At 56.2% G+C, this 22,797-nt stretch overlaps 3 protein-coding genes across 3 annotated transcripts; 1 reads left to right on the forward strand and 2 right to left on the reverse strand.

The window, feature by feature from the left end:
- Positions 1-27: 27 nt before the first annotated feature.
- BBK36DRAFT_1135855 (P-loop containing nucleoside triphosphate hydrolase protein) lies at positions 28-2,567 on the reverse strand (the record flags this gene model as incomplete). Its single annotated transcript, XM_024892783.1, has 4 exons — positions 2,521-2,567; positions 1,629-2,420; positions 1,483-1,563; positions 28-1,413 (listed from the first exon to the last, which is right to left on the reverse strand). The coding sequence occupies exons 2-4, from the start codon at positions 2,412-2,414 to the stop codon at positions 28-30; spliced, it is 2,253 nt and encodes a 750-aa protein (XP_024747923.1). The 5' UTR covers positions 2,415-2,420; positions 2,521-2,567.
- Positions 2,568-8,527: 5,960 nt separating this feature from the next.
- BBK36DRAFT_1176789 (hypothetical protein) lies at positions 8,528-12,266 on the forward strand (the record flags this gene model as incomplete). Its single annotated transcript, XM_024896029.1, has 2 exons — positions 8,528-8,650; positions 8,889-12,266. Exons 1-2 carry the CDS (start codon positions 8,633-8,635, stop codon positions 12,264-12,266), a joined length of 3,396 nt encoding a protein of 1,131 aa, XP_024747924.1. The 5' UTR covers positions 8,528-8,632.
- Positions 12,267-14,301: 2,035 nt separating this feature from the next.
- BBK36DRAFT_1123578 (hypothetical protein) lies at positions 14,302-20,594 on the reverse strand (the record flags this gene model as incomplete). The annotated part of the gene is made up of 3 exons (XM_024891071.1): positions 14,302-20,123; positions 20,173-20,260; positions 20,334-20,594. 3 exons carry the CDS (start codon positions 20,592-20,594, stop codon positions 14,302-14,304), a joined length of 6,171 nt encoding a protein of 2,056 aa, XP_024747925.1.
- Positions 20,595-22,797: the final 2,203 nt, after the last annotated feature.

Consider the following 22,797-nt stretch of genomic DNA (forward strand, 5'->3'; position numbering starts at 1 on the left):
ATGGACTGACTCTGATATCCTACTAGTCTAATGAGCCTTGACAACACCTGCGGCATCTGCTTGAGCCGCAATCTTCTTCTTGTACTGCTGCACCGTGCCGTCAAACTTCTCGACCGTGCCGCCGTCGCACACCCACAGCGACGTGCATACCGTCTGCAGCATCGTCACGTCGTGCGAAACCATCAGCACGCCGCCCTGGAACTCGTTCAGCGCCTCCGCCAGCGCGTCCATGGCCTCAATGTCCAAGTGATTGGACGGCTCGTCGAGCACCAGAATGTGCGGCTGCGTCAGTGCCAGGCAGGCGAATGCCACTCTCGACTTTTGACCTCCCGAGAGCTGGGCCATCTTCTGCAGACCCGTCGTGCCCGTGATGCCAAAGGCTCCCAGCTGCCGTCGATACTCTTCGTCCGTCCTTCCGGGATACGCCTTGGCCATGAAGCTGACGGCACTCATAGTGAGGTCGAGCGAGTCCACGTGGTGCTGCGCAAAGAAGCCGATGCGAAGCCTTGGGTGCGACGTGACGAGGCCCTTTGTCGGCTCCAGCTTGCCCACAAGCAACTTCAAGACCGTCGTCTTACCCGCACCGTTGGGTCCGACGATGCCGATACGGGAATCCAGCTGAACATCGAGATCCACGTTGCTGAGCAGCGGCTTGTCGGCGGAATATCCAAAGCTGACCCCTGACATCTGGATGATGGGAGGCGACAGCTTTTCCACCTCGGGGAACTGGAACTTGACGTCGTATTCCTTCTCCGGCGGTTCCAACACGGGCATCTTCTCCAGCTTCTTGATACGGGACTGCGCCTCCGACGACTTGGCCGCATTGTACCGGAACTTGTCGATAAAGGCTTGCAGATGTGCTCGCTCGGCCATCTGCTTCTCGTATTCTCTCTTGGCCACCTTTTTCCGCTCCTCGCGCGTGGCATAAAAGGACTCGAAGTTGGCTCCGCGGTAGTAGTCGAGTCGCTGGGAGTGTTGGTGGATAATGTCCGTCGCGACTTCGTTGAGGAACGCTCTGTCGTGAGAGACGACGAGAACAGTGCTTGGGTAGTCTTGGAGGTAGTTTGAAAGGAAAGTAATCGAAGGGACGTCCAACATGTTGGACGGTTCGTCGAGCAACAGCAAGTCAGGCTCGCAGAACAGAGCACGCGCCAGCGCCAGACGCATACGCCAACCGCCTGAGAAGGTCTTTGTCGCGTACTGTTGTCTCTCGGGCGAGAAACCGAGACCAGCCAGGATACTGGCGGCACGAGACTCTGCCTTGTCGGATTCCATCTCGGCCAGCTTGGCTTGGACATCGCCTAGCTTGGTGTCCAAGGTCTCCTTTTCCAGATCTAATCGGGCAGCATCTGCCGAAGTGTCGGCCAGAGGAGCTCGCTGGGCCTCCAAATCTGCCAACCTAGCCGTAAGGTCCTATGGGAAAAAAAAGAAAAGAAAAGTCAGACGATGTATTCGGGACACCTGCCACGCCAGTGTTCTTACCTCTTGTTCCCTGAGAAGAACTTTTCTCCACACGTCGGCGTCGAGAACGGCCTGTAGAGCTGGAGTATCGTCACCGGTAATCTAGCAAGAGCATGTTAGTCGTGTTCGCAGGCCTCATGGATAGATGATGGGTGTATCAGCTTTACCTCTTGCTCGACGTGGAGGATAGAAATGTGCGTCGGAATGGGCACTTCTCTCCTGGAGAGAGCTCTCAGCAGCGTGGATTTACCCACACCGTTGTTACCAACGAGACCGTAGCGATGGCCATATGCCAGCGTAAGCGTGGTATCGGTCAGAATGCGATTGGCGCCGATGGACACATCGATGTTATCCAGCTTGATATCCTTGGTCTTGTTGGCCCCCGACGCGCCAAGCTGGAGCGGGTTGACAGCCATGTAAAACTCCTCATACGACTGCGCATCCTCGGGCTGCTCCAGCAACCTCGACGCCTCGTACTCGACCGTCTTGAACGTCTTCTTCTGCTGCTTGGCGGCAATCTTGCGCTCGGCCTTTTCCAGCTTCTTGCGGTCGACCTTGGACTCGACCTTGCGCACATTGGCAGACTCGAGGTCGACGGCGCCGCCGGCCACGGCCAGCGTGGAGGACATGTTGCGCTGGGAGCTGACCTGGATCGTCTGGTCGAGCCTCCTGATGGCCGAGGGCCCTCGGCGCTCGCCTCCGTTCGCTTCGGCGTACTTGTCGACCCATTTCTCGACGAGCTGCTTGATCTTCTCTTCCTGGGCGGGGTCTGCGCCTCCGGAGGCGGAGACGAGCAACTCGGTGATTATCGCCGCTGCCTCGTTGAGAGGGGAGACGTGGGCGTCGCTCTCTTCGTCGGACCAGGCGGTTGAAGCATGGGTCAGGTAGCCAACCGAGTAATCGGACACGACCGGGTCGATGTTGGGGAGAACGGCCCTGATCTCGGCCTCCATGGCTGTCGTGGGGCGATGTGCGATGCCGACGGTAGCGAAGCCTCTTGGGTATCTGAAGTCCGGAGCAATTATCGGCGGCCTCGGCTTCGCGTGCGGGTGCTTGGACGTCCGATTGATCGCCTGGATATCGTTGCCCGCTCTGGAGATGATTCGCTCGTTCAAGCTCCAATCGTGAAATTCTTCAGGCGGACGGTATCAGTGCCCCGCCATGATTGGTGACGTTGGGCGGACGGGCCGAAACGATCCGGCTGTCTCAGCTCACAGCCTCGCTAACTCCATATTGCGCTTTAAGAGAATATCTGCGACAACTTGAAGCTGCGCGCTAAGTAGCTTTGAACCTCCATCCAGCTCTCATGGTGTCAGCAAAGAAGCTCTACCCTCAGTTCAATGGGGATGTGCATTTTACCAATTCTGCCGCAAAGTCCCCTTCATCATCCTCGTTCACCAGAGGAGTTTCCAAGAACAGTAATATCACCCATCCAGACCAGACCTGAAGAGCAAAAAGCAAAAACAAAACGTCCAAACCATTGCGCCATCGCGCCCGCGGCTCGGGGCGCATCCCCCCCCAATTTCACAATCTCATCAAAGCCTCTCTTCGCATCCCCCAATTAGGTCATAACTCTCGAAGGGGAAAGGGGACATCCGAAGCCCCAGCTTACAACCTCATCAAAGCTTTCAAATTCCAAATGAGGAGCCACGACGTAAACGGTACCTTATACGGGAGTTCCCCAGGAATGGGCGCAGAAACGGACAAAACTCTAAACTTCAGCTGACGACAACACCAACACCCATCCCTCCCAAAATCAAATCCAAGGTTGATGCGTTGTTCAAGATCCGAAACTCGGGCTAATGCTGTAGGTTAGCCAATAGGCTTGCGTAAACCTAAAACGGAGTGATCCCTGTCGGAATCCCACGGGTCGTTTGGTTTCTATTTGCAGATTTTCCCCTTTCGGTCTTTTGTAGTCGCGACGGAAACGCGTTATTGATGCTAGAGAGAATCGATACATGCCTGCAAAGGGCAGAATTCCCAGGATGAACTACTACAACAAGATATTGGAATCGATTGGTAGTCGAGCAGTAGTATCCAATTTCCCGTCTGTTTTCGTCGGGCTACGAATCTGGGCGGGTATTACACGGTAGGTTAGTAGGTACTGGAATGTAGTGAACTGCCGTATATACATGTAGCGTAAGCATTGTGTAAAAGAGCCGCCGTTTGAGAGGCCAGGAGATTTCTGGGATTCATTCTCTTCCAACTTGGTGTTTAAGATTATTATAATTGCCCTTGCATACGTGTATAGCGCGGCCGGGTATGGCTGTGCAACTCTTTGAGTCTCAGCAGCCCGGATCTCTTGCTGTCGCACCTTGATACCAATCAACCTCGCCTTGCAGGTCGGGGACAACGGCTCGTCTCTCCCTCTTGGCGATGCTTCGGTGATTGTTGATGTCGTTGCTGGTACAACAGAGCGTATCACTACCGAAAAACGTCGATGTCTTTGGCAAAAGTCTCCCGATATTGCACTAAACGACGCATGTGTTAGTTACTTTGCAACTGCATCGTTTAATTGCCAGCAGTGCGGTGTGTTACGGCACCTCCTTGCTTGCTCTTCCATGATCAGGCCTCACTTTCGACATGTGGATCTGCATTGGCACAGAGAAGAAGCAGGGGGGAAAATGACAACAGCCGCCTTGCCTCACATGTGCCAGATGTCAGACATGCTGTAATATTATGTAGGTACGGGACGAGAAGAGAAAACAACAATGGAGTTCATGATTGCAGCTTTCGCTCGTGGCAGGGATCGGGTTGCCAGGACATTTGACGGTGATGACCTGCCAATGCTTCCGTGGGAGTAGATTCAAGCCGCGGGGCCGTCTCCGCACAATTGCAGGGAGTGACGATCTGAACAGTGAGGCTTTTCGTGAGCCCATCTAGCGAGATTGCGAACCTGCGGTGAGAGAGCGCATACGAGAAGTACATGACAAGGAAAGACGTCGGTCAAACTGCATCTCCCGCGGCATGATGATTGTAGAGGATCTGAAACGCCAGAACGATGACTATGAAGAGCTTGACAGGTGACTGAGTACCTAGCTCCTACCGGGCAGAATTGGCTGTTCGATGGAGAGTCGCGCAGCAATAGACGTGCTGATCACAAGGCACTGGACGTGATGCTACCGTAAGAAGATGCAGTAATCCAACCAGCCTGACGGGAGGATTCACTCCCCCTCCGTGTATTGGCCTGGAAGCGGACGTGTCCACCAGGAGCATTCTAGAAATGAAATCGCGCGAACGCATTGACGGCTTCTCTGTTGTTTCCAAGAGCCGGGCGCCCCATGTAAGGGCGTAGTAGAGTGTTTGCTTATGTGCGTATGATGGAGTTGCCAAGATGGGAATCAGGTCTCGCGATAGAATGTCCGGTGTAGTCGAAGAAATGAGTGTCTCGAAGCCGGTCGTTCCTTGCCTCGCAGGGAGTTCTTTGGAGTGTCTCGCAGCGACAACACAACTGAGACTCACTCAAGCCCGTCTTTACAACAAGAGACGCTCAGCCAAGTCCATCGGCGAAGACCCGAAGGAATCCAAACCTGATCGAAACTTGGACGACGATGCCAGCAAACTGTCGCTACTACCTAGTAAAATCAATGCTGTTTCAGGTCCGCGGCGGAGGGGCGGGCTAGCAAACCAATGCATGTAAGGCGGCTTGTTGGCGCTCATTGGCTGGTTCTCGAAGCAATCCGGAAGCCATTGACAGCGCCAATTGGGTCTTGGGCAGCTCGAGACTTTTGAGGAGCAACTGTCCACTCTTGGCGCGAATTCTGCTGCCTCCATCCAGTCGCTTTGCCTTGTTTGCCTCCCCATTGAGCGCTTGGATGAGCACCAGATTGATCGTAGGTTCGAGTCGAATCCCTGGGGCTTGCGTGTGTGGTTGCTGGCCCTCAATGAAGCAGCATCGCGAAAGGCAGCGGCCAATGGCTCCAGAATCAGCTCAGCCCGCGATCGGCGTGATCACCGCGACGGTAGCCGCATCAGTTGGCACGAAGAGCACAGCAGCTCAATACGAGTAGTACTAATAGCCAGAGATTTGCCTTGGACGCTATCGAAGAAATGAGGTGATTGCGTCAAGCTGACTTCACAAAGTTGGCCGGAGCCAGGGTTGCCAGCTGAGCTGGGCTGGCCTTATGCCGGCCCAGCGGTTAGCACGCGAACTAGCAATAGCATCGCGATCCATTGATGCAGCAATAGCGCTCGTTGGCGCCGACGAGAAGCCGTGGATCGGGATGATGGCCTCCAATAGTCCCGGAAAGAAGGCTGGAAGAAAGAAGCAACAAACCAAGAATGAGGATGGAGGAGCTGCCGCGCTGGAAAATTCCGTGTGCCTGGGCCCTCTATTGGACGACGGCTGTCGGGTTGGACACAGGGTGCCTCAAGCGCCCATGGCAGATAGGCGCACTGAACCGATTGCTTCGTGTGTTTGCGTCGCAACGAGCAGAGCGCGGCCCTGGCGCTTGTGAAGCCCTCCAAATTCCTCACTATCTCTTTTTGGTCGGTCTGTTCTCCTGGGAATGCATACCAGGAGCGCGGGACAGCGAGCCAGAGGAGAAGGGAGGGAGGGAGGAGAAGGGAGGGAGGGAGGGAGGGAGAGAGATTCGTTACAGACAAGTCGTAGATCTCGCGGCATGCAGTCGGCCTTGAGCAATCTGGGAAGCGTAACAGATCGGAGCTAAAGAAAACATGTTAGGACTGTGCCTGAGGCGCGTGGTATCGGCTCGACGTTGCGGCACCCGGACATGCTTCAAGAGCATGTGGCCGTGGCTCGTTTGGCGAGGCCCAGGCACGAAGCGAGATGCTGTCTCACAGATCTGTCGAGGTGGGTGATGCCATCCACAGGACGCAGGATTCGGAGATGCAGTGGGTGTGCACAAGGGCGGAGAGAGCTGGTGAGACACAAGCAGAGCACTCCTCGGTTGTAGTAGTTGTAGTAGTGACTGGTGCCACGTTCATATCAAGAGAGAATCGGGGTCAAGAGAAGAACATGGAGAGGGCAGCAGTACTTGTTGTACGAAGTCCTTCGTGATATTACATAAACTCCCGAAAGATTTGTGCCAAAACTCAAAAACAGGCAAGCAAAGAGGGCTCGTGACAGCTTCAGGGCACCCACTTGCGGCCCCGTGGAAACTCTCCTTTGCCTGTTGGCCTCTGGTCCCTGGGCTCTGGTGTCTGAAGCTGCCACGGATCAATCTCAGAGGGTGACACGGCGTCAAGGCAGGGCAAAACAGAGTTTCCGGCCTGGTTCCAACCGTGATTCGTCTGACAGTCCTGAATTTCCCAGTGTTTGCGGCACCAGGCGGCAGCAGGAGGCCTAAACGCAGAGGCTAGACACTCGGCGTGTCCAGTTCCGGACATAGAGTTTGCGTCGACAGGCCGTTGGAGAGGCGAATTGACCGCTTGGTGATGCTCGATTTGTCGACGCCCAAAAATATCATACTTTGTCAAAACGCATGGACAGGCCCCAGTGTTGGCCGTGGTGGGTTTTTGGAGGTGATGTGGACTGAGTGAGGTGAGAGATGATAGGGCGGCAGCCTGGCCTGGACGGGCACAATCAAGACACTAGCACCGGCTGATGGTGTCTCTACGGGGAGCTACGGGGGACTGAGGGACGCTTGGGGGGTAGACGGTACCCGGCGGGCAGGGGCAGCTGCACCCAAGTTGCGTGGCATGCGAAGAATGCTCCGGTATCATGTACGTCAGACCCGCCCCCACAGCCGGGATGCGACATTCTTTGCTGAGATCAACTGTGCCGATGCCCAAACATGACCCGCCAGCAGGTTGTAAACAAGGAGAAGCTGCTGCTGCGTGTCTCGTTCGTTTATTACGGAGCGCCGCAGGATTTGTTGATGTTGTTGTTTTGGTGTTGTTGTCGGTTCTCTCAAGCAGCGGTGAGCGTGTATCGCATGCACCTTCAGTAACTGAAGTACCTAAGGTATCTTCAGGTTGTCGATCCTGACAGCTCTCTTCAATGTTGTCTCTTCGTATCTTGGTCCCCCAGCAGCCCTGTGAGATCAGCAGGCGCTTCGTCTTCAAAAAGTCCCGGCTCCGAAATGAGGTGTCCGTTAGCCTCGTCCGTTTCGCTCGGTGCAGACCGAGCAGGTGTCTTTTCTGCCACTTTGGGAGATAATAGTAGTGATTACAGTGCAAATGAGGCGGGCCGGGAGTGGCTGTGAAGGGCTGGGGGCTGCCCGTCCAACCGTCGACGGGCCTCTGCAAGCGCCATCGCCGCCGTCCAATGGAAGCGTCCCAGGGTTACCCCCGTTCAAAACGGGAGACAGACAGACAAGTAGCTCGTACCTCCGTCCCCGTTTCAGCGGGGGTGTGGCCCAGCGCCCAGCTGGTCTCAGCCGCCCACCAGCGGCGTGTTTCGCCCACTAGCCCCCAGGCCCCAGGCTAAGCTCCTCCCTAAGCTCCAGGGCCCGGCGGCGCGCAGACGCCCTGAGCATCAGCAGGCTCCGCCCGCTAATTAGCCCATGATCGAGCCGCTATGATTGCAGTCTCCGGGCAGTTGAGCTGCATCCATCCATCCATCCATCCATCCAGCATCAGTGCGCGCAACGGAGGTCTCTTGGTTGTCTCTCTTGTCTCTCCCTCCGTCACTCCATATTACGCATCCTGGACTGACGGCTTGTGTCACTGGGCTGGCCAGGATCTCGTCGTAGCGCTGTCCTGGTGCTGCCTCTGGTCTCTGCTCTCACCTGCATTGAGCTCCGGTCCTCTAGGCGGCGGCATCTGGGCGACGACAAGCAGGGACCATACGCAGGAAATAGCTTCCTCATTTCCTGTCCCCTTCGTCTTCGCTTTTTGCACCTCTTTTCATTTCGTTTCCCCCTTCTCCCTTCTCTCCCTTCTCCCCTCGCTGCCCTGGACGGTCGCCTGTTATCTACCCTCCGCCTCCCACCCCGGGCTGTGGGCTCGCAAAGTCCAGTCCCAAAACAACCGCCTCAGTTATTTTCCCCGGCAGCGCGTCTTGAGTTCCAGCCACAGGGAGCCGTTTCCAAACGGAACCAAGATCAACAGCTACTCGAACAAGTTTCTGATCCGCCCAGGGAGAAGTCGCCCTCTCCAACAGCACCCCAGGCTGTCCCATTGACTTGACGATGCGCCTGCTGCTCAGCTCTGCTCAGCTCTGCCGGCTCGTCTGTTCAACTCGAGGGCGGTCGCCTCGCCAGTAATCATGCAGACGGTCCCCAGTGTAAGTTTCTGATGCCCGTTGCCCTCTGGGTGCTGAAGCGCCCGTACATGTACCCAGCGCCGTCAGGTCGAATCGGCCCAACCGTCAGCGAGCCGTTCCCAACCTCCAACGCAGCCATTGCGCTTTTCGACAACGGAACGGGTGGCAAGTGCGAGCATCTGCTGGAGATGCCGAGATCCAGCTTGTTGCGAGGCGTTCTCTGGAAGCATGAACCTTTTCTAACCTGTGTCTACTGCAGCTCATTGGGACCGGCACTGCCATTGCTGCAGCGGCCAGCGGCCTGGTGTTCGGCCAGCCTGTCGAGCCAGCTCTCCCTCTGCCCAAGAAACGATACAGCCAGCTGAGGAAGGAAATCTCATTTGATCGCGATCTGCCCGTTACTGCTCCCGCAGGCGTCCTATCCCCCCTACGACACGAGGCCGAATTCGATGCGCCGTCAATAGAAGTCGAGTTTCCGCAGCACAACGCAGTTTCCAGCCCCATCATCGTGTCTCGCCCTCCTCTGTCGCGCTACCAGAGGCCGTCGCATCAACCCGTTACGTCACCCAAAGTCATCGCAGACAGGCGGTCGCTGTTGAGACAGCGCGAGAATTCAGCATCGCCGACGCCAGAGGGGCCTAGGGATTCCACCTCGTCGAGCGAATCGTGGATTAGGAGGCTCTCGATTCGCCGTCGCCCGTTATCGCGCACGGGAAGCGTCAGGTCGAGATCCAGCGTTGGGCCGGATTCGCCCTCCATTGCCCAGTCATACACCTCCTCGGCACCGATACTGTCCAGGCCCAATACCGCCGCGAACCCTCTGGCGCCCAACAAGCTCGTCAAGCGCTCTCCATCATCAGCCCAGTCTGGCGACAGCCCCGCGCAAGCACACGTCCGATCCAGATCGCATCTAAGTATCCTGCGACGACCAGCGACGAGCCACCAGAGATCTGCCACGCTGCATCACTTCCGCCCGAGCGCAGATATTGCGAACCTGCCGACCTCACCTGCATTTTCCTTCGACCAATCATCATCGCGGCAAGAGACTCTCTCGGTACCAGCCCTGGCTGTGCAACCTCAGAGCTCACGCAACATTTCCTGGGTGTCCTTTTTCCACTCGCGGAGAAAGAACACAACGAGTGGTGGTGGCATTGCAAGTCGTCTGGGAGACGGCACCCCTGGCGGTCGGACCGCCTCTGGAAAGCGCATTGCCCCTGGAGGCCAAGATCGCCAACAAGTGCATCTCGTCAAGCCCAGGATGGTGTCGGGAGCCTCAGCACCCCCGATTACGCCATCCCTCGTGGATCGACGACAGGAACTTGGCCAGGCCCGGGATGAGACAGGTGTTCACGTGGACGATCGCTCGATGACTCCCGAGAATGCAGCACGACCTCAGTCGATGCCCTTTGCTCCCGTCGGCGCCTGGATCTCGCAAACATCGGGAAGCCTTCGACGACCCAAACGGGGGGCTGAGCCGGATGGTGTGAAGGACGGGCGGCACGTGTCAGCCGCCAGCGAAAGCGGCTCGCAGGTCGCCGTGGAGCTCGACTCCAAGGCACCGGCGCAGTCGCCCATCCCACCCAGTTCTCTAGCACGGCAGGGGCCGGCGCTGGGTTCAGCAGCCCAGGTTCATCAGCTAACAATGCATAAAAGAAGCCATTCCTCCCCACTTCCCCCCGCTCCCAGAAGCTCGAAATTTCAAGGCGAAGAAGTCCCACGCTTATTAGCATCGCCTGGCGGGGCGCCCTCTGAGCCAACACGGCAGCACCAGCCCTCGGGGAGCTCGACCAGCTCCGCAGCCATGTCGCAGCTTACCAGGGCGTCGCCACTGCACGAGGGCTTTGACAGCGACGCTCGCGGCTTCACATCGGGCGACGAGGACGACGCCGACTACAGGAGCGACACGGTGTTTGACTCGCTGCGCACCGCAGCCTCCAGTCGCACGAGGGCCGTCGAGACGCCCTTGGATTCTATTTATGACGACTCACCCCCGAGCACTGCAGGAAATAATGGTAGGACCAAGCGCCTCTCAATACAGGAAATCTTGGGTCATACCTGGGCTGGTGACACAGACATCGTGGAGGAGGACGAGAGTACGGTGATGCCCACGGGAGTCGAGTCTGGCGCTACCAGAGCGAGGTACTCTAGCCGCCACGTCCTCACCCTGCCGCGCATCAGCTCCGAGTCGTCTCAGAACGGCGTTTCGCTCTACGGCAAGGAGTTTGGGCGCATCTCCCTGGACGACGACTTTGACCAGGACTGGGCCGCTGACGACGACGCCCACTTCAACCCGCTGTCTCCCCCCTCTAAAGGAAGCTCTCTCAACTCTCGTGGCATCAATCCCAACGTCAGGATGGCGCTGGCGAATATGAGTCTTGAGAACATGTCCAACATGGACCAGGAGGATCGGCACATCAACAACCTGTTCGACTGGAGCGAGACCTCTTTTCACGAGAAGAACAGCTCAGCCGGCGTCCCGCTGCGCCCCAAGACGTCGTACGAGAAGCAGGAGCTTGACGCCAGGGGCGGACGCTCCGTCCTTCGCAATCACGTCCCCGCGCACATCCGGAGCCAGAGCGTTCCCCTCTCGCACGTCATGGACGAGGCCAAATCTGCGACCGGAGCCAAGTTCGGCACATGGGGAATGGGCACCAAGACGGCCAGCGAGGACTGGGACGAGGACTTTGAGTTTGGCGGCGGCGGCAACGATCACGATGGCGCAGCCGATGACAAGCTGTTCTCGGTGCCGGAATCCATTCGCGCATCGCAGCCCAGCGTCAAGGCGCACTCGGGACAGATTCGCGAGCTGTCGCTGCTCGTCAACGATCTCAAGCGACTGTGTCGCCATGGGCGCGATATGGACATGCTCGATGGCCCGCAGAAGACCTTGTGGAAGGAGGCTGAGGGCGTTATCGCACTCGCCTCGCCTGACGAGGAAGACTCTGTAAATGGGGAGAACGACGACGGCACTTCTTCCGACAGCACGGAGGAGTATTACGACGGCTTCTCCGACGACGAGTTCGCAGACCTCTCCTTCGGCAAGCTCGACATGTCCTTTGACTACAAGGAGCCCATGTCAAAGACGGCCGTGATCCGTGAACGACAGTCTCCCAAGCGACGATCTGTCTTTTCTCCCGATGACGACATCTTTGGTGGGAATTGGCCGTTGGTCAACGACGGCGTACCCTCGCACCAGCCCAGTCGGACTCAGACACCAGAGCTGCGAGCTGATAAGCAGCAAGAAGCTGCCCGGCACGCTCGCTCGGTGTTGGAAGCCATGCATCGTTCCAGTCCCAACCATGACGCTCAGCCGCCGTCGGATAGCAAGATGCAATTCGACACGAACAGCCTGAGGGTCCTGGTGAAGAGGGCCGGCGAGCTTCGGGATTCCTTGTCTGATGTTGTTCGCCGGGCGGAGCACATAGCGCAGAGCCCGGCTGGAACTCCAAGACGCGAACGTCCTTCAGACTCGAGTCCGGCCTTTATGCGCATGTTTGACGACCCAGGCTCAAGCCAGTCTCGTCGAAGCGTCCGACCCCGTGGCAATCTTTCCTCCTTGCTGGATGCATCGTCTCCAGATGGCTCATCATCGCCCTCACCAATGACCAGACGCATACAAACAATGATTACCAGCTAGTCCGATACTGCTTGGCAGACTGCTTCACGGTCTGCACCTACATCCACTTCACTATCCCTCCATCAATATCACCTGATGGATTTCTGTACAGAAAACGAATGATCTTGCGTGTTTATTCTGTTTGCATAGCGACGGTTCCGGGTTACCATTTATTCGATTAATGCTCCATGATAATGCCTGCCACGCCTACCAGTTCGACGAACTCCTTTGGATTTGAACAGCACGATCAACGATGTCGACCAAATGCTTTGGTCTGCTCTACCACCATGTTCATCCTGGAACAAAGAGCTCACACTGGGCGATTCAATCGCGCTCGCCTACGCTTCCTCTCAAGCGCATACTTCGAGCCCACTCGAGTGGCAATACGAAGTCAGTCGCGCATAGAATCAGTCCGACTAGGACACAACGATATTCGCCCACCTGTTTGATAACAGCTAATAGGGCAGTGACAGCGTTGCTGTCAAGGGGATGAGATGTGGTTTTCCTTTGTCTTTCATGAACTTTTTGTTATGATTTGTTGGTCATCTCAACCGAGAGCCGACTGACTGGCCACGAAAAGATAATGAACTTTGGGTTAAGGAGAGAAGAGGGTCTCAGGCAGTTCAATCAGCTACTGACCTTGCCTTCTCTCTATGCCCTATTTTTACACAAAACAACAAAATTAACGACTCTGTTTGATGAGCTCCGAAACTAGGGACATGAAGCAAGCCGATACAGAAGCTCATCCCTTTATAAGACCAAGGCATCTCGGCAACCTTTCTGCTCGCGGAGCAAGAACAATAGATGACCCTGACCTCTCAGCAAAAGAAAAAAAAAAAACACAGAAAAACCAACCAAAAGAAAGACAGAGCTCGGTGCAGTGACAACAACAGCAACAAAACAAAACAAAAGAATAAGGGAGAGGAAGGGAGGAGGGAGGGAACCTTTCTCTTAGGTCTTCGATACCGGAATACAACAGGATATACACAGTGGTCGGCAAACGAAAGGAAAGCATAGGTCTGGTGTTTGGAACTTTTTGTCTGATTTCTTTTTCCTTTGAGCAGTTTCCCGTCTGCCCTTTCCATTCCCCGCTGAGGGGTTGGATGGTATGGCTGTTTGTGGCTTCCTTCTCTCTGATATTCCCCCCCTTTTATTTCGAAACTTCTTAGCTTTTAACGTGCAGGGATAGAGAGAGAGAGAGAGACGGGGCTCTGAACAATGGACATGACATGACATGACATGACATGACAACTGTGTACGAGTGTTTCCTTTCTTTGAGTGACTGAATTCCTCTACTTCTGTTGACACTCGCGTTGGGTTCCCTTTGGCTCTTCTTCTTTTTTCACACTCTTTCTTTCTCTTTTCTCAGCGTTTTTTAGACATTACTTTTGTGATCGATAGGCTTATATGGCCACGGTTCACGGCTCAAGGTCAGGATGGTTAGTAGGGCGGTGTTTTACCAAGGGGGGAAAGGTAGGATAGGGGATAACTTATAGAAATGGCTGATACCTATTTATTTCAAGTTGAATCTTTTTGAAACAAAGAACATGCTTTCGTGCCCCGACATCATCATCCGTCATCCTCCCATTACAACTTCACCCCATGCTTCCTTCCATCAAGCCAACGCACACAAAACATGTACATACAAAGGGTACGAACAAAACGTGAGAAGAAAAAATAAATACTCCGTATATCCATCATACAGAAGACTAAATTAGAGAATAAGGAAGATAATCATCTAATCACAAAGGTATCTGTTCCCCCTCTGTTGCTTCCGACCCCTTGCCATGGTCACACAGCGAACAACAACCCCCAGCGCACCCGAAAGGTATTACCCGTCTTTGGTTCTTTTCGGACTCCCATCTCTTGTCTTGTCTAACTAATCCCAGGAAACCTTGACTCCTTTTTTGCCTTTGCCTGATCTCGATGAATTACACCGTAGCTGAGAGCTCCGCCAGAATGTCGGCATCGATTCCGCCGTTTTCTTTTTATTCACCTTCGCCCACGAATCCTTCCTTCGCGGAAACCTCGCTCACCTCATCAGACGACAGAAAGCTCAGATAAAGTCAGAAGGGCGCACATCCGTCTCGGGATAGCTCGATGAAGCAGAGTGAGAGGGCCTCCGGGTGGTGGGAGGCAAATAGGAGACGCTCTTGGACCGGCCGACGCTGGTGCGGTGTGAAGAGGGAGGGGTGAACGAGGTCGGGGAGGGAAGTTCGGCGATGAGAGCCATGACGGCGGGATCGAAGAATGCGCGGCTCTTGACCGACTTGGAGCGGGCCGCGCGGTTCTGGGGAGTCTCGGCGGGCGCTTGAGTCTGCGGCTGGGCCTGCTGCTGCGAGATCCTCTTGAAGGCAGAGTTCCACTGCTCCTTGGTGATCAGGACAGCCGTGGAGCTGCGCACGTGAGCGGTGCGTGTGGGAGCGGGTTGCAGAAGGATCTCGACGGGCTCAGCTTGAGCCTCGGTCGAGCGCCAGAGAAGGCTCGAAGTGGCCTCCTTCTTCGGAGAGGAAGCCCACAGTGCCTGGCTTTCGATGGAAGCAGGCTCTGAGATCAGGACCTTGCGCAGAGAAGTGCTGGTCATGCGAGGAATATACGATTCCCATGACTTGGAATCAGGCTGAGGTAAGCCGAGAGAAGTCTTGGTGACGACTGGCGGAGTCCAGAGCGAGCCTGCAAGTTTCTTAACAACGGGCTGAGGCTTCGCGACCTGCGGCTTGCTCGAGCACCAAAGAAAGCCAGAGGTGGCCTCCTTCTTAGGCGACAGAGACCACAGTGCCTGGCTTTTGATGGAAGCAGGCTCTGAGATCAAGACCCTGCGCAGAGAAGCGCTGGTCATGCGAGGAATGTACGATTCCCACGTCTTGGCATCGGGCTGAGGAAGGCCGAAAGAAGCTTTGGTGATGACTGGCAAAGTCCAGAGCAGGCCTGCAGTTTCCTCAACAATCAGCTGAGGCTTCTCCTGAAGCTCTGGCAGCTTCTCAGTAGCCGAAGGCTTTGACTTGGGCATCCACATGCCGTCTGACTGGGTTTCAATCGTAGGCGACCACAGCGATGTGCTTGTGATAGTGACAACCGTAGCGACATAGGCACCTCGGTGGTTGCGACCCTCTGGGACAAGGTAAGTGGCCCAGACATCAGCTTCGGGCTGAGGCAGGCCGAAGGAAGCCTTGGTGGTGACTGGCACAGCCCAGAGCGAGCCCGCAGTCTCCTTGACAATCGGCTGAGGCTTCTCCTGAGTAGCTGAAGGCTTCGATCTGGCCATCCACAGGCCCTCCGACTGAGTCTCAACAGCAGGAGTCCAAAGAGACGTGCTCGTAATGGAGACAGTCGTAGGGACATAGGCGCCTCGGTGGTTACGGCCCTCTGGGACAAGGTAAGCAGTCCAGACATGGGCCGCGGGCTGTGGCAAGCCAAAAGAAACTGTCTTCGCGGGAGTGACAGACCACAGAGGATATTTGACGAGTGTGGAAGAAACAGGGAGGGGCTCAGGAGATGGCTTGACGGCCAGAGCAGCTGAAGGCTTTGACGTGGGCATCCACATGCCCTCCGAGCGAGTCTGAATCGTAGGCGCCCAGAGAGACGTGCTTGTAATGGAAACGATCGTAGGAACATAGGCACCGCGGTGGCTAAGACCCTCAGGGACAAGGTAACCCGTCCAGACATGGGCCTCAGGTTGGGGCAAGCCGAAAGAAACTGCCTTCGCCGGCGATGAAGACCACAGTAGGTCCTTGATCACCTTGGGAGAAGAGATGGGGAGGGGTCGAGGGGACGGCTTGACGGACAGGGCCTTGGGCGCCCACACGCCTCCTGACGGAGAGACAGCAGTTGCTGAAGGTTGCCATAGCGAGGTGCTCTTAATCTCGTCACTCTTCTGCACACTGGCCTTGCGTTGGATGGAGCGGGTGGGCAGGGCGATGTAAGTGGTCCAGGTCTGGGCATCGGGCTGTGGCAAGCCAAAAGAAACTGCTTTTGCGGGAGTGGAAGACCACATCAGATCCTTGACCACCTTGGAGGAGACGGGGAGCGGCTGGTAGTATTGGTTGACGGACAGCGTCTTGGGTGCCCATACGCCTCCTGACGGAGATACAACGGCCGGTGAAGGTTGCCATAGCGAGGTGCTCTTGATCTCAGCAGCCTTCTGCACAGTAGCCTTACGCTGGACAGAACGGGTCGGCAGCGCGATGTAAGTGTTCCACGTCAGGACATCGGGCTGCGGCAATCCCAACGTGCTACGGGGGACAGAGACCGGCGACCATAGCGAGGACACTGTCGAAGAGGCTGTGACAGTCTTTATCTCCTCTGGTTCACGAGGACCCTTGTGCTCACACCACATCCCACTCGCGACAGGAGCAGTTGATGCCTCCCACAAGGAGCTGCTCGTCAGCGAAGCTACCTCCTCCTTCATCCGAGGAACGGCGCGCGCAGTCGGCCTGGAAGCTTCGGCGAAGAAAACCTCCAGAGCTTCCCCAGTAGGCTGTGGCAGGCCCCAGGACTTGCTCGCCTGAGAAGCCTTCACGGCCGTCCAGAGAGCGGGAGCCGGCAGCTGTGCTTGCTCCTCCACAACCTCGGCAATCTCCTTCACAGGAGCCGGAGCAGCAGGGGCAACTTCGGGAACCTCCTCCACGTCCTCGTGGCCTACCACGAAGAGATCGTCGCGAGAGCCCTCCAGATCGGCCTCCAGCAAGTCGGCAATCTCCCAGAGGGTTGAGTCGTCAAAGCCATCGTCGTAGTCTTCGTCCTCGTAACCGTCCAGGCCATTATCAGTTTCGTCGTCTTCGAAGAAGCTGTGGGTGGCGAGCGCTTGAGATGGAAGCATAGGCAACGGTGGAGCGTTCATCATCCAACCACGACCGCTGGACATGGTGCCGCCAAGGCCAGACATGCGGATCGGCATTGTGGCCGAGTCAGATTTCTCGCCCCAGGCGAACTGGAAGATACCGAGAGAGCCTGTCCGGCCGGCAAGCGGCTCGGGGTTCTCGACGATATCTGGGAGAGCACTGATGCGCTTGCTCATGCGAGGAGGTCGTCGGGTAATTGATCGCGGTCGCGACGGTGGTGGTGCGGGCACGGGCTGCTGCAAGTCTGCGAGGCTGAATCGAATGTTTTCGGGCTCAGAAGCGTTGGCAACCGCAGCCTTGGGCTCCTCTTCTGAAGGCGCCGGCATCAAGGGGGCCGTGGCCTTGGGAGTGGGCAGGGAGATTTCTTCAAAGTCGACCGGAGAGGCTGGCTGGTTCTTGGTTTCGACTGAGCTGCTCAGTATCTCGTCAAGAGCCATAAAGCCGGTGACCGTACTCGACTCAGGTGTCTCCTTGGCCGACTTGGCATCTTCCGCCATGCTGTCATTGTCGCTGTCATCCGCGCCCGACTCATCAGTGTCTGGCGGAGTAGGGCTGCCGATCTGCGAGAGGGCTCGAGAGCTCACGGAGATGAGGCTCATCCTTCCTGACCGGCGGTTGACCTCATCCTTGGGGGTTTGCTCCGAAGTAGTCGACAGGCGGCGGTTGGCTTCCTCCTGGAGGGCCAGGAGCAAATCGCCGGCACCTGCACTGAGCCTGGTCCTGGCAAGTCCATTAACATCGACGCTGCTGCGCACCGAAGGGACGCCGCCTGGCGTGGAGATGACAGTCAACGGGGTTGCGGCAAGGTCAACCTTGAGCATCTGCCACTGGGACTCTTGAGCGCCCATCTCGGACTCCAAGTTGGCCAAGAGATCCAGTCGCTGCTGCTCACTAATGGTTGCACGCGCGTCTGTGTCCTCCAACTTCTTGAGCTGCTCGTGGATCCTATCGAGAGCCTCCTGCTCAGGCTCTTCGGGTGATGGCTCAGCTTCGACCACCACGGTAATATTGGCTGGTTTGTTCAGGGCCAGGGGCTTCGGCACCGGGAGCTTCCGCTGTCTCCTATCGTTCAGCTGCGAGGAGAACCCAGGAAGCTCTTCACCAATGCGTCGGTGCCACGATGCCAACTCTTTGGCTGCCTGTTGAGCATCCTCTTCCTCCTCCGACAAGGGCGTTATCCGTCCATCCTTGAACATATCTGGCACAGCGGGAACTTCGGGGATGTTGCCCTCGTCGGCTGCAGGCGGAAGCGGTGCTGCTCTCAGCATCATGGAGAGTTCGGAGTCGGCGCTTTCGTGTCGTGAGCGGCGCTCGCCGAGGAGATTGGCCGTCGCTGCGGTCGTCTTGCTATCTGAAGCAAATACAACCGAATTCCGGCCAATGGTTCCCTCGTACGATGACTGGGTGTTGACAGAAAACCGCTTGTTATGGTAAGCCGACTGCGGCTCATCATTGTTTGTCAAGGAGAAGGGAGCGTGCTCATTCGGAGCGACTGTCCAAATGCTTGTAGCGGTTCCCTCAGGAGCAACATCACCTGCAATCTTGGGCTGTTGACCCTTGAACTCTGTAGGAAGAGCCGGCAGTTCGGGAACATAGGATGTTCTTCGGACAGTCTTGTGTAGAGCGGATGACCCGGGTGAAATCGCCACCGTGCCCAAAGAACTCTGCGAGAGGGTTTTGACGCTCACAGGGGAGACCATGGGGAGTTTGGGCGTGGACACGATGGTGAAACGGTCGTCGATGGGGCTTGCAACTGTCGCCAGGAGTTCGGCCGTCGAAGCCATAGAATCAGTATCAGAGGTGAAGGAGTCAGCCAAAGAAGCAATGGACTTGCGAGGAATAGGCCTCGGCCGATGAATGACAGATTTCCGGGACAGGGCATCGCTGTTGTCGTCGGGTTCGGGCACGGCATACACAGGGGCACTACTCTCCTCGGGATTGAAGAACATGATCGGCTGGTCATTGCCAGCTCCTCGCTGCCCGGTGAACATCCTGGTCGCCCGTGATCTTGGATTAAACGGCAGCCCTACAGTCGCCCTTCGCTGGACAGGCGTCTTCGTGTCCTTTACTTCCCCCGTCTCGACAGGCGACTGGGGTCGGCGCCGAGATGGCCGAATGTCGTTCTTGACGGATTTGCTTCGAGGGAGAGACGCGGTTCTAGGATCCACCAAGAACTGGTCAATGGAAGAGGGGACTGCTGGGACTGCTGGAAGCGCTGTAAGAGACGAGAACGCCGACATTGCTGACACTGTCGTGAATGGCGGAAGTGCAGTCGCCGACTTTGGCTCCTGGGAGTTGTCATTCGAAAGCAGCGTCTTGGTCGAGCTCGGCGATGGCACTGTCCTTGGTGTTCGGGTCTCGTTTTCCACTGTGGAGGGAGCACCAGCTTGGGTGGGATGTCGTGGAGACCGTCTGCGTGTTTCATCCATGCCGGGGGAGAGCTGCACGGCGGAGGTGGTGGCAAACGAACGCTCTTGGGCTGGCGGGCTGTTGCTCTGGTCGACATACCAAGATTTGCCGTTCGAGGTCTGCCAGTTGGCCGTGAGATCCCTCGTTTTCGGGAACAGAGGTTCATTGAGCATCGCGTCAAAGCTCACCAAGGGGTAAATCTTCTCGCGGCGCTCTCGCTCTTTCACCGCCGCGGCAGCCAGGTCGATGGTTTGAATGTGGTCGAAGGCGTTCGTGTCCGTGGTTGCCGTTATGACCGGTTTCGAAATGACAATCTTACCTCCATTAAACGCCTTCTCCGTCATTTGCTTCTTGGAATGCGGCTTGAAAGTCACCTCCTGGGGTCGCATAGGGGGGAACAACTCGCCCTCGATAGGAAGCCCACCAATACCTCTGCCGGAGGAAGGCTGTCGGATGAGAGGCAGGACGGGGGGCGCGTTTGACGTTACACCCTGCGAAGGGGCAGGATCCGGAATATTGCGTGTCTCCATCTCGACATTTGCCGACTCAAACGATCCGCCCTTGTGGAAGTGTAAGATGGACGTCGTAGGCAGCGAGACCAGCCCCGTCGTAGAGAGGGCCACAATTCCTATTGTTGATAAGTAAGAGACTCTTGCGTTCAAACAGACGTGACATACCTATAAGGATCAGCAGACCGACGGCAGGCAATATTGTTCGGAAAGCATAGCCAGTGGACTCGAGCCCCAGAAAAAGAGGAATGCTCAACTATGGTTCCATGTTAGCCTTTCGACCTGCGCTTTCTCTCCTCCACTACTTCTCGATATCAAGCGGTACTGACTCCCGTCCAGATGCCAAACGCGGCGGTGAAAAAGATCAACGTGTTGGAACGCGCCGGGCCAGAGTTGTCCCTCCTCGCCAGGAGAGCCTTGGTCGCGAGGACACCAAACATGCCCATGTCAGCCGCCAAAACAATGACGCCGACGGGCAGAATCATGTTGCTGGCGACGCACACCGGGGCGAACTGGGGTCGTTGAACTGCCACGAAGATTGCACCCATGATCAACCGCACGAGGAGGGCGCCTTGCAGAGCCAGCGACATGGTCGAGGCCTTGATTCCCCCATTGTACGCCCAGAGAAAGAACTGCTCCACCGAGACTCGAGCGACCTGGTCGAAGACGGTGGCGAATAAAATGAGCGTCTGACACGTCGAGGTGGGATGGTGAACAAGCGAAGCGCCGAGTTCGATGAATGCCCAAATTGCCGAGGCTGCGAGGAAAAAGGAGAGGGCCAGCCTCAACTCGTTTCGCAGGAGAGGCGATCGACTCGCTTTGACAAAGAAAAAAAGGATGGCCGTGGACGCGGCCAGAACAACGAGACCACTGAACGGTTGCGGATCCTACAAGTTAGTACACGGCGATCTCTTCGGGATGTCTCGCTAATCGAGGTCGACGTCGGGTATCACGAACAAGACGATGGTGGCGGCCAGAGCCGGGGCGCTGCTGGAGCCTGCCATTGCAGCGACACCAGATGGTAAGTTGAACTATTAAAGATTGGAAAGAAGAGAAATAATACACCCAGTCAATGGGCGACACAGAAGTCGTAATAAGAAAATAACGAGAGGACGGGTGGTAAACCAAATCACAGGAAGAAGAGAAGAAGAAAAAAAAAAGGTATCAGCACCCAGAACAGAACTGAAGCATAATGAAGGTCCGACAACTCCTCACAACTCCGACGAGATGCTGTCAATCTCCAAGACAGCAGAGAAAGTGTGAGTTGCGAAAGAGAGAGAGAGAGGAGAGAGGAGAAGAGAAGAGAAGGCTCAGGAACGGGTGCCACACAATAGACTATCTCCAACTTCTGGGATGACACCCATGGCGGCAGGGAAGGGGGGCAGAGATGCGACTGGGAGCAGGCTTCAATCTTCTTCTCTCTGTCCGTCTCTTGACAACTCGAGCTGCCAAGAACCACAGTCCCTTCAACTTGACACACGGCAGCGTTCGATCCAGACGCTCTTTGGGGGGAGGCAGAGGCTGGATTGGGCTAGCAAGAGGAGTCTCCGGGGTGGTGTCGTTTCACTTGAAACCTCCAATGTCGGGAGACGCGCATGGTGTGCAAAAGATGCTACACACGAGAGACTCCTGTTCTAGCACGGGCAAACGAAACGACCGGGGTGGGTTGTCTGCACACGAGGGAACGAGGAGAGTCAGAAGATGAAGAATTTGCCGCCGCCTGTTGCCATGAGGTTCTTTTCGTTTGGATGCTGCCATCGCTGGTGTTTCGACTGAGGCTGTCCTGGTCATCGATCACGCGCTGTCCAACAGCTAATAAGCTCCCCCGGTCGCAGCGCTGGTGGAGCGGCCAGTTGGAGATCAAATCTCACATCGCCATGCACGGGGATCTGCACCGAGGCTTGGACGTAGTATAAGATTGCAGACAAGCGGTGCGTCGTTGCTCGGGTCCGAAATGCGCGTCAAAGAGAGAAACGCCTGGACTTTGTATGTGCTTTGACCGTGATGCGAGTTCTGGCAGATGTTGGAAGAGGGCAAGACTCATGCGACAAGGGACTCCATGATCCAAGCCCCCATGTACATATTGTACCCTGTACCCTGTCCCTGACCGCCTTGGCAGGCACCGGTTCGTCTGAAGAGGTCGAATTCGGGCAACTGAGCCACAGCACAGGGAGCCTGTTTGCACCGCCACAAGCGGCAATCAGCTCGTCTCGTCTCTACCTTATTCCAATCTCATACCAGAACCTGCGTCGATCTTGGTCCCGATCTCGTCACAATCTTGCTTCTAGGTGGTGCTTTGCTCGCACATCCGAGATATACTCGTAGTTGGTTGTGTAGGATTGATAGTGGGTTAACCACTCGAGAGCACGTAAAAATAGAAGCTGTCTTGACCAAACCAGGCGTCACGCTGCCTGTGCACGTCCGAGCACTGTCGTATCCATACGACGGCCGAGGTAGTCAGCGCGGTGGCCCTTGAAAGAGGCTCGCGACATTCTCATCTGTCTACCCTTGATCACTTATTCATCTCAATGGATCCAAACCAAGCTATCTGGATGAATCTCGTCCAGATGAGCTCGGTACATCGCCCTCCAAGTCGAGACCCTTTCCACAAATCTACATCCAACTCCCACAGCAACTCAAAGTAGACATCAGATTAGCCCCCTTCTAGCCACTCTCAGCCGCACCGAGTGCTTCTCCAAGTTGACTCCAACTATTACTAAACAGCAACAAGAACTCAAGGTCAACCAGCGCTCAATCTTTTACCCGCCTCAAGCCGCTTCCAACATGATCGCA

This window comes from Trichoderma citrinoviride (genome assembly GCF_003025115.1).
Source record: "Trichoderma citrinoviride strain TUCIM 6016 unplaced genomic scaffold BBK36scaffold_10, whole genome shotgun sequence".
Lineage (NCBI taxonomy): Eukaryota > Fungi > Ascomycota > Sordariomycetes > Hypocreales > Hypocreaceae > Trichoderma > Trichoderma citrinoviride.